The following is a 15,000-nucleotide window of genomic DNA, read 5'->3' as shown; positions in this document are numbered from 1 at the left end:
CACATGCACACACGAAACCCACACACAGCAGCACGCACACAACACACACCCTGCCACACGCGCACACACAGCACAGACACGGCACACACACACACACAACAGCACACAACAGCACAACATCACACAGCACAAGACAAACTTGCATGCTTTCAGATATAAAGTTGAGTTTGTCACAGGCTCTCACAGAGCTGATTATTCATTATGTGCCAGGCACATGCAATGATAGGTGTTTATTATTGTTAATCAGGACTGGTTCATACATCAGGATTGGTCATATGTAAGCATTTAAGAGGGGTCTTTCTAAATAATCCTGAAGAAACAATATTCAGTCTGCTTTCAGGCAGGAGGGAAATGGAGCGGGGTATGGTTAGTAGAGATGAGCGTGTTTGTTTGTGTACCGTTCCAGGGCGAGGGTAGGTATCTCCCTCATAATTCTTACCCAGCGATGGTCAGGTCCTCTTGTGAGCGTAGGGTCCGTTGAACAAGCTCGTATGTCAGCCTTGCTGTACAACACCACGCCGAGCCTCGGAACACAGAGCTGGGGGAGAAACACAGTAAGTGTAGTAAGTTTATTATAGTGGGAGAAATCAGCTGACAGGTAGAGACATGTCTCAGTAAGGTATGGTGTAAGGTATGGGGTAGGTAGGTAGTGGTACGGTATGGTGTAAGGTATGGGGTAAGGTATGGTGTAAGGTATGGGTAGGTATGGGGTAAGGTATGGTGTAAGGTATGGGGTAAGGTATGGGGTAAGGTATGGTGTAAGGTATGGGGTAAGGTATGGGGTGGGTATGGGGTAGGTATGGGTAAGGTATGGTGTAAGGTATGGGTAAGGTATGGTGTAGGTATGGTGTAAGGTATGGGGTAAGGTATGGTGTAAGGTATGGTGTAAGGTATGGGGTAAGGTATGGGGTAAGATATGGGGTAAGATATGGTGTAAGGTATATGGGTTTGTAGGTATGGTGTAAGGTATGGTGTAAGGTATGGGGTAGGTATGGTGTAAGGTATGGGTAAGGTATGGTGTAAGGTATGGTGTAAGGTGGGGTGTAAGCTATGGGGTAAGGTATGGGTGTAAGGTATGGTGTAAGGTATGGTGTAAGGTATGGGGTAAGGTATGGTGTAAGGTAATGGTGTACGGTATGGTGTAAGGTATGGTGTAAGTATGGTGGTAAGCTATGGGTAAGGTATGGGGTAAGGTACGGTGTAGGGGTACGGGTAAGGTACGGGGTAAGGTACGGGTGTAAGGTACGGGGTAAGGTACGGGTAAGGTACGGTGTAAGGTACGGTGTAAGGTAACGGTGTAAGGTACGGGGTAGGGTACGGTGTAAGGTACGGGGTAAGTATGGGGTAAGGTATGGGTAAGGTATGGTGGTAAGGTATGGGGTAAGGTATGGGGTAAGGTACGCGGGTAAGGTACGGTGGTAAGGTACGTGTAAGGTACGGGGTAAGGTACGGGGTAAGGTGTGGGGGTAAGGTACGGTGGTAAGGTTAGTGGTGTAAGGTATGGGGTAGAGGTATGGTGTCAGGTATGGGGTAAGGTATGGGGTAAGGTATGGGTAGTATGGTGTAGGTATGGGGTAAGGTATGGTGGTAAGGTATGGGTACTAGTGTCATTTTACCTGGAGGTGGTGAAGATTCCATACACTACAGGGTTCTTCTCATCTCTAGTGGGAAGCATGAATATGTCCTCTACAACACATGCAAACACACACGCACACACACACACACACACACACACACACACACACACACACACACACACAAACAAACACAGACACCACACCACGCACACACACACAAACACAGACACACAAACATAAAAGTTAAGAATGTGGCATTTAGTGCGCATGCGTTGTGCGTGTGTCGACGTGGAAGCATGTCAGGTGTGTGTGTGTGTTTGTCTACGGAGCTCGTCAAAGTGTGTGTCACTCTTCAGGTCCAGGGATGGAACACACCAGTCTGGCTTTGAGGAACGTTGTCCACTTATTGGTCAGACTCCTCAACCCTCCCACGTCATTCTGAAACACAACCACAACACAACCATAACACAACCATAGTCTGACACACAAATACAACTGAWATCGGGTTTAAAACCATAGTCCAAAGACCTGACATACTGTAACAAGCACAACACAATTGCAYACCTTTTTACAGACCTTGAAATCCTAAACTCCAGTTTGAGACTAGTTTAAATAAACCCAGGTGAAGTTAGACACATGTCCCCGTTTAAATGTGATTATTCAACTGGCAGAGGAATGAGGCCTGCTCATTAACGGTAATGATGACGGCAGTCASAATAAACTGACAAAGGATGGAGAGAGGACTGAAAAAGGAAAATTACTGACAAGGAGAGAATATGGTAGAGGGATTTAGTAAACTTGAAGCAAGAAAAAAGGAGAGAAATAAAACAAAAAATAGAAAGATGAGAGAAGAAGAACTGAAGGTAAACTAGCGAGTTCATTAATTATGCAGATATTCTAATTAGCATATGTATACCCTTGGCTGAGTGCTCTTCTCAATAAAACAGTGCTCTTCTCAGGGCTAGGGCAGGAGTACTCAAGTATATCTCAAGTACAGGGCCCCKTTATCCAGGACAAGGGCCCTAGACTAACCTCCCTATTACAATTGGCCTGGAGACTATCTTAAACAGACACACAATTATAAAAAACTGTTCGGATAATGGCTTTAGCGTTTTCTAAATGGGATTATGTTCAATCGAAGCTCTGTTATTCCATTTGTCCAGAGAGGAACCCCTCTATGGTCAGCTGTAGACACAGGAAAAGGAATCCCTCTCCTGCCTCACCAGCCTTACAGCTTACTCCCCAATCATAAACACCCCAAGTGCCTGTAACTGGGAATGTTGCAATAGAGCTTGGACATGTTATTGTGGGAAGATGTGGCGACATAACTCAGTACAGGGACAGTCTCCCCACTACCTAAAAAAAACACACCTCACATAGCTGGGAACTGAATATCTTCTTCCAGCAGCGGCCAGGAGCTTCCAATAGCAAGTCTGGGTGCAGACGTTTGTTCCAGCCAAGAAGTAACACACCTGATTCAAAGAAACCAACCTGCTGTAGTCACAGAACTACACTCAAAAAATCCTGCTGTTTTTACGATAACTTACTGGCAGACAGTTACTTGTAAGTTACTGTAAAAAAAAATAGTACAGTATTTTACCGTAAATTCCAAAGAAACTTTGGCTTAACAGTACATTACTGTAAACTTTACAGCAGGGGTCTTCAACCTTTTCTTGCCCAGGGACCCCTATCATACGTTAGCACAAAAATAGCAAAATCTGGTCTTGTATTATCATCAGGTGAATGATAATGGCAAGGAGAAGTAATCAACATTTTAAAATGAATAGATTTGGTAGATCATAATTGGAGGAAGTGTAAACTCTAACATAGCCTATTATACAGAAAGGTAACTCCCAAACACATTTTTGCTAAGAGCAGCTGTTAGCTGGTTAATTAAAGGTTAGCCATGTTTTGGCAAAAATTATTGTTCAAGTCAAGAAAGCTTACCACACACTTGCCACACTATTCACAGGTGCTTTTTCAAAGCTTATGTCAGATATACCAGTGTAATTGCACTCCAATTAGTGTAATTCAAAATGTGTTTATTCTGTTGTTGCTGGTGATATTCATAAAAATATTGGAATAAAATCTTCTTTCTATTTTCGATGTTAAACCAATGTTTATTAGGAATTTACAGTAACATACTGTAACTTTTTTATAGTAATTTACAGGTAACTGGCTGCCAGTAAGATACCATAAAAACAACAGGATTGTTTTACAGTGTAGAATGAGATTCTATTTCTACGGCTGTAGTCTCCATCTAGCCCCCAACAAGCCTGAGTAGAGCTGCCGCTGTATTGCTTCATTAATTCAGCTCCTTCAGAACCGTGAACATGGAAGGAGTAAGAGCTACAGGTAGGGGCTAGGGACTACAGGTACAGTGCCTTGCAAAAGTATTGATCCCCCTTTGTGTTTTTCTTATTTTGTTGCATTACAACCTGTAATTTAAATWGATTTTTATTTGGATTTCATGTAAAGGACATACACAAAATAGTCCAAATTGGTGAAGTGAAATGAAAAAAATTACTTGTTTCAAAAAATTCTAAATATTTGAAAACGGAAAAGTGGTGCGTGCATATGTATTCACCCCCTCTGCTATGAAGCCCCTAAATAAGACCTGGTGCAAACATTTAACTTCAGGAGTCACATAGTTAGTTAAATAAAGTCCACCTGTGTGCAATCTAAGTGTCACATAATCTGTCACATGATCTCAATATATATACAACTGTTCTGAAAGGCCCCAGAGTCTGCAACACCACTAAGCAAGGGGCACCACCAAGCAAGCGGCACCATGAATACCAAGGAGCTCTCCAAAGTTGTAGAGAAGTACAGATCAGGGTTGGGTTATAACAAAAATATCCAAAACTTTGAACATCCCACGGAGCACCATTAAATCCATTATTAAAAAATGGAAAGAATATGGCACCACAACAAACCTGCCAAGAGAGGGGCACCCACCAAAGCTCACGGATCAGGCAAGGAGGGCATTAATCAGAGAGGCAACAAAGAGACCAAAGATAACMCTGAAGGAGCTGCAAAGCTCCACAGCGGAGATTGGAGTATCTGTCCATAGGACCACTTTAAGCCGTACACTCCACAGACCTGGGCTATATGGAAGTGGCCAGAAGAAAAAGCCATTGTTTAAAGAAAAAAATAATCAAACATGTTTGTTGTTCGCCGAAAGGCATGTGGGAGACTCCCCAAACATATGGAAGAAGGTACTCTGGTCAGATGAGACTAAAATTGTGCTCTTTGGCCATCAAGGAAAACGCTATGTCTGGCGCAAACCCAACACCTCTCATCACCCTGAGAACAACATCCCCACAGTGAAGCATGGTGGTGGCAGCATCATGCTGTGGGGATGTTTTTCATCGGCAGGAACTGGGAAACTGGTCAGAATTGAAGGAATGATGGAYGGAGCTCAATACAGGRAAATTCTTGAGGGAAACCTGTTTCAGTCTTCCAGARATTTAAGACTKGGATGGAGGTTCACCTTCCAGCAAGACAATGACCCTAAGCATACTGCTAAAGCARCACTTGGAATGGCCTAGCCAAAGCCAAGACCTCAATCCAATTGAGAATCTGTGGTATGATTTAAAGATTGCTGTACACCAACGGAACCCATCCAACTTGAAGGAGCTGGAGCAGTTTTGCCTTAAAKAATGGGCAAAAWWYCCAGTGGCTAGATGTGCCAAGCTWATAGAGACATACCCAAGAGACTTGCAGCTGTAATTGCTGCAAAAKGTGGYTCTCCAAWGTATTGACTTTGTTATAGTTATGCACRCTCAAGTTTTCAGTTTTTTTTGTCTTATTTCTTGTTTGTTTCACAATAAAAATGATTTTGCATCTTCAAAGTGGTAGGCATGTTGTGTAAATCAAATGATACAAACCCCCCATAAAATCTATTTTAATTCCAGGTTGTAAGGCAACATAATAGGAAAAATGCCAAGGGGAGTGAATACTTTYGCAAGCCACTGTAGAACCTAAAGAATGGGTAGGGGGCTAGAGTAGGTGCAGGACCAATATGGGACTGGACCAACTATCCTACTGTCATCCTTACAAAAAMATATGAGGTTTCACGTTAAAAACGTTCACATGTGAAAATAGGGTATGCAGTTTTACTTGTGAAAAACATTCACATGTAAAAATCACATTTRCCTTTTCACATGTAAAACAACTCCACATGYGAAAATCTCACTTTCACATGTAGAATTGCAAGTTCASATGTGAAAAACAATCACATGAARAAATCTAATTTGCAGTTTCATATGTGAAAAASTTTCACRTGATYATTTTTCACATCTGAACTTGCAAATCTAAGAAAACTCCAYATTTACTCCACTGTTTGTGAACGAAGAAAATGTAAACAAACACTGTATAGCCTAAACACATGGTTCAAAGTATAATTTTGATATCATGGATGCATTTATAGTGTAGTTTATGGAGAGTGGTTGCATTTCTCGAGCCCATCCCTCAGATTTTTGACAAAACTGTTGTGGGGAAACACTTTGTTCATGTTTAAATGAAGGATTGCCACTATAAACACCTTTAATAAAGTCATAGTGTTATTATATGATGCAATCCTCTAGTGAGGGAGTTACTTTTGTGTCATTATTATCAAGTAAAGCTTCTGAAGTCGAGAACAAAACGCTTAGTATTGCAAACAAAAATAATGATATTGAAAGCAAAACATAAACCCAAAAGTATTGATAGCGAAACAAAATATTGCAAATATATAAACACATTTAATGTGGGAGAAAATTAATTGTAAATGGATGCAAAAAAWGTTGTTTTCAGTCATWAAAAAAACGCMTCCCTCTTTCCTGCAATTCTCCCTATCTTTGGTTCTGTTGCCCTGACCTTWGATTTCAMTGCCTTTTTTSTAGTTGCAAGATTTGGCACATTCATTCCWGCAACATAGYACCCTGCATCCCACTGCTGGTTTACTCTGAWSCWGAGCRRGGTTGATCCTGGTTGCTCCCTGGATGGGAGACCAGATGTAGCTGGAAGTGSKGAAAAGTCATTGTCTGGGGAGAAACACATCTGAGTTGTCCACACATGTATGAAAACCATGTGTTTTTCACATTATTTTTTTTATTGTCTTTTTTTTGTAAGGGCATACTTAATTCATACACCTCAACTGCTGTCCTGGGACCTGACATTAGGCTGCCCTGTCAGCCAGACACAAAGAGAGGTTCAACTTTAATTTACCCACTTTGACAGCAGTGGTCCGCTCCTCTGACAGCAGTGGTCCGCTCCTCTGTCAGCAGACTACACAAGAGGAATGTACCAGGAAGTATCCTCCCAGGGGGGTTTAAGTATATCTGTGGGAGAAGCTAGCTCTATAGCAGTGGACACAGATCTATCACTGTACATGCGCCCTGTTAGATGTCGGTCCTCCTCTTCGCCCCTTCCCTGACATCTCCCCAAACCATCCCTCACTCCTCACCGTTCTTTCACCATTCTACACCACTCCCCTCTCTCACCTTGCAGACGCGTGCTACGCGGGACAGGACACTCTTATCGCTCCTGTCGCGTGATGACTCTCGGAAGAAGAAGTAGATCTTGTCATCGTCAGGGTTGTAGGTGTCGGACACAGGGTGAGCTGATATAAACCTGGCCTCTAGAGAGAGAGAGAGAGAGAGAGAGAGAGGAAGAGAGAGGAGAGAGAGAGAAGAGAGAAAGAGAGAGAGAGAGAAAGAGAACGAAAAAGAGAAAGAGAGAGAGAAAGAGGAGAGAGAAAGAGAAAGAGAAGAGAGAGAGAGAGAGAGAGAGAGAGAGAGAGAGAGAGAGAGAGAGAGAGGAGAGAGAGAGAGAGAGAGAGAGAGGGAGAGAGAGGAGAGAGAGTTATAAAAGCAACATTGTTCATTTCCAGCCTGACCCTATGGACACAGCGGAGCGTCTTTTAGAAGTTAGAGTTAGCACGCGCCCAGTCTCCTCGGAGCACCCTGATTTATGAACGTTAAAATAACCTCCAGACAGAGCCATGGACAGAGGAAAGGAACTAGACAGAGTGAGAAAGAAAGAGCCGTGATCTGGGTGTTACAGTAACATGACATCAACCCTGGAAACTAACCGAAGCCTCTGGGTGGATTCCTTAAAATAGTCCAATGTAGGCCTGCTCACACACACACTACACATAGGTCACTGTTACTGTACGTTAGCTAAGACTGTACGTTAGGTAAAACTCTGACACACGCGTACACAGTGACAGCACGCCTCTAGAGACTCCCTCACACCCTGCCCCTGGCTCTGAAATGTGGTGAGTGTGTGTCAGGAGTTGGAAACTGGTGACATCTTTTGATCCGTGACAAACGTAGACGAGAGTGATTCCTAGAATAGATAGAGAGGAGTGTGTATCATAGTATAGTGCTTGTAGTGTGTGTATGTAGACCAGGGACCTGTGAACTGTGACACACTGTAAATCCCCTAGTAGGTACAGTACGTATGCCCTGTACAGTAGGTGTGGTGTCTATAGTGTGGAACTCGTGTAAAAGTCATAAATGAATAACTGGACTGTTTGCTTTGGGCAGGAATGCCAATAACCTCCCTCAAGCCCAAAATGAGAACACAAAGCAGCTCTGTGTATCAATGGAGACTGGGAAGTGAAACACTCAATGACAAAACTAGCCTGTGAATGAACTCACCTGCTTCAACCAATCCTTAGTTACCGAGACTGAGAGGAAGGATGTATTCTAAAGAACCAGGCCAACAGTTACTGAGATATAATGTATGCCACAATGAATGGCTCTACAAGCTGATAATTCACAGCTCTACAATATGCGTGTGTGTGTTTGTGTTATGTTGTGTGTGTGCACAGCAAATTGTCAAGTGTTGATTTTTCAATGTAACATTTGTAGTGTTGATTCGGGAGTTACAATCACTCTATAAGAGTGTAAAATAACCCCCAGTGTGGGGGTCAATAACGAGTTATTGTTTTACACTTGGAGAGTAAAACAGTCCCATCAAAACTACAACCATCATTACCATATTTTCCTGCATGCTCTAGTGCAGGTCAATTTTCTTTTAAGATTTTTTAAAATATCTGTGCTTTTGTATTGATTGATTGATTGGTTGATAAATGTTATGCCACACAAAATATAAAATAACATACATTTTTCTAAACTAATCCAATCGGTTAGTTATATTTATTGCGTTAGTTACTGAAATGGTTGTTCCAGGTTAAATGGTTTAGATAGCCTTCTTATCAACTTTCCTAACCCTGAGAGTCATTCTGAATGCAGGTTGTGGGGTGAATAAACTGTTGGATATCATAACTCTGGCTGGATTCCAATAGGATTTACACATCACTTTGCATGCCAGCTTAATGTGACTTGCAGGCCTGATGTGGCCTGTAAACCAGGAGTTTCATAACACCACCGAGTTAGGGTAAAACTAGGCCATCAAAGTAAGGCCTTGTGATGACTATTCAGTGCTTGTTTTCTTACATAAGCTAAAATTGTAGTGAACATGTGTAGATATAATACTTGCCCTGATATCCACTAGATAACAGAACCACAAAGTCTAAACAGCTTTTTGACAGCAGATCCCTGCCCGGTGGGAGAAATCAAAAGGCGAATATCACAGCCAATCACAACACTGGCGGATAAGTAATACTGTGAAACCAATCATTTTACTATTCTGCAGATTTATTATGGACATTTTCTGAAATTACATGCAAAAATGCAAAACAATAAATGTGTAGCACCTTTTAATTACCAGCCCCTAATATCATGCTTGGACAACCTGGGATACAAATGCTAGTTGGTGGCATTGCTATTTGGCAGTCTCGGCCCTACATAGGCTTATGGTACGTGGCCTTCAGATTGCAGGCCTGCTTAAGGGTAGAGCAAATCAACTGGCTAGGTACTGTCTCAACAGTTATGGGCAGGAGAAAGTGTGGAGGAGAAGGTGCTTTTTGTTTTCCTTAATAAAGATGCAAATATGTCACTTTTTGGGCGACCGGACCAAATTCAAATTGAAATTAGAGTTATAGATCTGTCTTTGTCATTGAAAGCAAGTCTAAGAAGTGGTAGATCAGTTCTATGTGCACCTTTTTCTATGCCTACACTTCTTAAGTTGAGTTTTTGTGGTTTTTACTTTTGGTTTTGTACACTAGTTTCAAACAGCTGAAAAAATATATTTTTTGGTTTGGAAAACATATTTCACAGCGTTTAGATGGTAAAATGATTCTCTACACTATACTTGCTTATTTTGTCACATAACCTGAAATAGACAAACTACTAGAATATTAGCAACCAGAAATGCTGGAGTGATTTATTCATAGATTTCTGCATAGTGCATCTTCAACGACCTTTGAATTGTTTGAATCCTTTATGATGTAATGTATTTGTGGATTCAAATTAAGTATTTACAATGTGTGTATGTGTGTGTGTGTGTATGTGTGTACCGTTGATCCAGTAGTCCTCTGAGATCTCAGTGCGTATATAGTGCTGGTCAGGGGGCGGGCCCAGGGAGCGGGTGAAAGTTGTGTCTTACCCAGGAAGTCTGATGCTGTGCCCGCATACAGGAATTGATCTGCAACCAATCAGACAAAAGGAGGGTTAGGCCTGGACCAATGATGATGTGAGGTCAAGTAAAACTGTAAATGTGAACCTATTAGAGTAACCAGCTCAACTCAGATAAAAAGGAAGAAAGCAAACCTGAACAAAAAACAATTAGTCAATCGCTCTAAAATGTCCGTCATGCTTTCAGTGATATGACATTCTTTGGCATAACCAGATTTCTGAAAGACGATATGCGGAGCAAATGTTTCAATGAATCTAGCCTTGCCAAAAATATTTCTAATAATTTAGGAGTTGGCTTAGTAGATGACAATGTCTTTCTTACCTCATAGTAACAACACACACACAACACACACACACACACACACACACACACACACACACACACACACACACACACACACACACACACACAACACACACACACACACACACACACACACACACACACACACACACACACACACACACACCCACACAACACACACCCTGGGGATAGCAGAGAGAATCTTGAGGGAGATACTATGTGAGTCAGAGTGTTTATAGTTCCATGCCAAGTATCATTGTTTATTACATTCAGACAGAATTCTCCCTACAGGAGGGCTTTGCTTTTTATTGTAGAGGGGTTTTGAACACCAGGACATGAGGGAAAAGTAGTTAGGGCTGAATGCGGGTGTAGAATGGTGTCAGGGTGGGGCTGAGGTACCGTCAGTAGGTCTAGGTTAGTAAAAAGAGGAAATTATGATGGGGCGTAGTCTGACCTGTGAGTACAGAGGTGAAAGGTTGCCTGGGGTCGTAAGGACATTTCAGCCTCCCAGACTCCACTGTACCGGACAACAACTGGAACACACCCTCCTGAAGAGAAAGAGAGAGACTGTGTAAGTAAGCAGTGTGTGCTGTGTGTGTGAGTGTGTGTGTTCTCCCCGACTCTACCTCTCTGCGTCCTGAGATCTCAATGAAGGCACACATGGGGTGGAAGGCTCCTGTCCCACAGGTGTACAGATGGGTGTGGTTATAGTTGTGGAGCACACGCACAAAATTGCCACACTCCAACTGAGAGTAAGAAGAAAGGAACCAGGAAGAGGAAGATATTTTTGGAGTGTAATTTTTTATCTGAACAGTGATTATATTGACAATGTGAATGAAACAAGGCTTCAGGCTTTGTCCAGATTGTACTCACATGAGCATTCTTGCCGGCCAGTTTACACATCTCAACTCTGTCTCTGGGRGCTGGCCAGCTGATCTGGGAATAGATGGACAGGGAGGTTTACATGACAGACAACACACCACAAAATATACCACTGATCCTGCATCAGAAMCACACAACTCAAGACATAAGAACAAAGCATAACGCATTAAACCCTGAGAGGAAACGTATGTCAATCAGACAGGAGTCAGCCTGTCCTAACAGTGATCTTAAGGGGGGATAATGTTCTGTGTCCCTTGTACTGTACGTATACTGTATGTAGCTGATGTTCATACAAGTGTTATAACTGGCTTATTTTCTTAGCATGTTCACCCCGAACCCGCTCCCAAGGAGCGACATCACTGGGGTTACACAGACTCCACACACCCCCCCCACACACACATATACACGCACTTACGTCAGCTTAATAGGATTCCATAATATTGCCTCGCTCCATGGAATTCATACAAGTCTTATGATTTGAGTACACAGTACATTACAGTACAGTATAGTTATTTCAGGTCTGGGCAAGAGAGGATTTTGTCTTGAGCTGGATTTGAGAAACCCAGTGACATAAATCCTATACCACCAATCAATCCATGCATTCGTTTCACAACGGCAGGATTGGGTCACACTTGACTTCACAATCTGAAATGTACCTGGTATTCACTTAGAACTCGGCATATCATGTGGTTACTTGTTATTAACTTTGGAATTCATTGCAATAGGTACCATTTTTGCAACAGGTACCACTTTGTCGCAGGTAAGTAAGGATCATGTTGAATTCCATTGTACCCATAGTGCAATTTCAATGTAGTCATGGTTGTAAATATCGTGTTCTTACCAGCTGAAACAGGACAGTAAGATGTGTTGCAAACTAAGGAAAATGAGACACACCTGTAAATGTGCACTCKGTGTGTTGTCTGAGTGTGTCTAATGTTCTGTCTATCTTATTCCTAGATCTACACTGAGTATACCAAACATTTTCACCTCAGAACAGCCTCAAATAGTCGGGGCAAGTGACATCAATAAGTGATCATATCTTTGACCTGGATTCAGTCAGTCTATGTCATGGAAAGAGCAGGTGTTCTTAATGTTTTGTACACTCATATTCACACAGCTCTACCACAGAATAATCTAGTCTAACTATCTGGCCAGCATCAGTATCAATGACCAGAAATCAACAGTTATAGAGCAGCACTCAGACTTACAACAACCCGATAAAGATCAAAGAAACTTGACTCGGTCTGGCGCAGGGATCAACCACAGCTGCATAAACAAACACTCACCTCTACAACAGCAAATACACTGAGTATGTCAAACACTAGGAGCACCTTCATAATATTTAGTTGCACCCTCCACTTTGAAATCAGAACAGCCTCAATTCGTAGGGGCATGGAGTCTACAAGGTGTCGAAWGTGTTCCATAGGGATGCTGGCCCATGTTGACTCCAATGCTTCCCACAGTTGTGGCAAGTTGGCTAGATGTCCTTTGGGTGGTGGACAATTCTTGACACACACGGGGTACTGTCGAGCGTGAAAAACCCAGCAGCATTGCAGCTTTTGACACAAACCRGTGCCTGACACCTACTATCATACCCCGTTCAAAGGCACTTAAATCATTTGTCTGGCCCATTCACTCTCTGAATGTCACATGCACACAATCCATGTCTCAAATGTCTCAAGTCTTAAAAATCATTCTTTAACCTGTCTCCTCCCCTTCATCGACACTAATTGAAGTGGATTCAATAAGGGATCATAGTTTTCAACTGGATTCACCTGGTTAGTCTACAGTATATCATGGAAAGAGCAGGCGTTCTTAATGTTTTGTATACTGAGTATATGTCTCCTATTTGCAGCTGTGTGTGTGTGTGCGTGCGTGCGTGCAAGCGTGCGTGCGTGTGTGTGTGTGTGTGTGTGTGTGTGTGTGTGTGTGTGTGTGTGTGTGTGTGTGTGTGTGTGTGTGTGTGTGTGTGTGTGTGTGTGTGTGTGTGTGTGTGTGTGTGTGTGCGTGCGTGCGTGCGTGCGTGGTCAAAGTCAAGGTCAGCAGGTTGACAGTCTGATAGACAGACAGAGCACTGTGTTAATTGACTGGTGCTAATTCCATCCACTCTACAAACTCTGCCCACTACTACAATACATCACTGAGTGGTCAAAGTCAAGGTCAGCAGGTTGACAGTCTGATAGACAGACAGAGCACTGTGTTAATTGACTGGTGCTAATTCCATCCACTCTACAAACTCTGCCCACTACTACAATACATCACTGATTACGCTGCATTCCTCACAGTCCACTCCACATAGCTGTGTCAGTAGTCATGCGGAAGATTTGTAGCACAAGCACAGTCAGGTTTAAATGACTACTTAAACTTGGTATTTGGAATTTTATTAGGATCCCCATTAGCTGTTGCAATAGCAGCAACTACTCTTCCTGGTGTCCACACAAAACATGAAACATAATACAAAACATCAATAGACAAGAACAGCTCAAGGACAGAACTACATATATTTCTTCAAAAGGCACACGTAGCCTACATGTCAATACATACACACAAACTATCCAGGTCAAATAGGGGAGAGGCGTTGTGCCGCGAGGTGTTGCTTTATCTGTTTTTTTTAAACCAGGTTTGCTGTTTATTTGAGCAATATGAGATGGAAGGAAGTTCCATGCAATAAGGGATCTATATAATACTGTACACTTTCTTGAATTTGTTCTGGATTTGGGGACTGTGAAAAGACCCCTGGTGGCATGTCTGGTGGGGTAAGTGTGTGTGTCAGAGCTGTGTGTAAGTTAACTATGCAAAAGATGTGGGATTTTCAACACATGAATGTTTCTTATAAAAAGAGGGAGTGATGCAGTCAGTCTCTCCTTAACTCTTAGCCAAGAGAGACTGTCATGCATAGTATTTATATTAGCCCTCTGATTACAATGAAGATATAAACATGCCACTCTGTTCAAACTTGCACTGCCTTTCTTTCATTATTTTTGTTGTTGCATGAATACAATTGCTCACTGTTCGATTGTTGGCATTACCTGCCTAAGTTTGCCCACGTTGCCAATGAAATAACCACAAAAATAATTGGTAACATCAAATGGTTTTGTGATGAATAAGCCATCTGATGTGGATCTGATATGGATCTGATGTGGATGATCTTGTTCCTGTAGTGTTTGTAAACACCCTGGTAGGTTGGTTAATAACCTGAACCAGATTACAGGCACTGGTTACAGTAAGAAGCTTCCTCTTGAGCGGACAGCTTGATGAAAACCAGTCAATATTCAGGTCCCCAAGAAAGTAGACCTCTGTTTACATCACATACACTATCAAGCATTTCACACATACTATTTAGATACTGACTGTTAGCACTTGGTGGCCTATAGCAACACCCCAAAAGAAAAGGCTTTAGATGTGCCAAGTGAACCTGCAACCACAACACTTCAATAACACTTGGCATAACATTTACATTACATTTAAGTCATTTAGCAGACGCTCTTATCCAGAGCGACTTACAAGTTGGGTAAGATCTTCTCTAAGCATTACAGGGATATGGCTCTGAATATACACTGCAACTCCTCCCCCATAAGCATGTCTGTCTCTTCTATAGATGTTCTATCCTTTTTTGCTACTGATGTTTCATCAAATGAATTATCTAAGTGAGTCTCAGAAATGGCTAATATATGAATGTTATCTGATGTTAGCAAGTTATTGATTTCAT

At 42.2% G+C, this 15,000-nt stretch overlaps 1 protein-coding gene across 1 annotated transcript in view; it reads right to left on the bottom strand.

Annotated features, from left to right (window-relative positions):
- LOC111952760 (semaphorin-3D-like) overlaps positions 1-15,000 on the bottom strand; it is a 63,917-nt gene that overhangs the window by 21,561 nt on the left and 27,356 nt on the right. The window contains 12 exon segments of the mRNA XM_070435216.1: positions 399-484; positions 487-510; positions 513-538; positions 1,617-1,686; positions 1,903-1,928; positions 1,930-2,015; positions 7,064-7,200; positions 9,988-10,074; positions 10,077-10,115; positions 10,864-10,957; positions 11,036-11,155; positions 11,283-11,345. Coding sequence (XP_070291317.1) covers positions 399-484; positions 487-510; positions 513-538; positions 1,617-1,686; positions 1,903-1,928; positions 1,930-2,015; positions 7,064-7,200; positions 9,988-10,074; positions 10,077-10,115; positions 10,864-10,957; positions 11,036-11,155; positions 11,283-11,345 — 858 coding nt within the window.

This window comes from Salvelinus sp. IW2-2015, linkage group LG26, assembly GCF_002910315.2.
Source record: "Salvelinus sp. IW2-2015 linkage group LG26, ASM291031v2, whole genome shotgun sequence".
In the NCBI taxonomy this organism is placed as follows: domain Eukaryota; kingdom Metazoa; phylum Chordata; class Actinopteri; order Salmoniformes; family Salmonidae; genus Salvelinus; species Salvelinus sp. IW2-2015.
The sequence above is the reverse complement of the archived record's forward strand: the minus strand, read 5'-3'. Positions and strand labels throughout refer to the sequence as shown.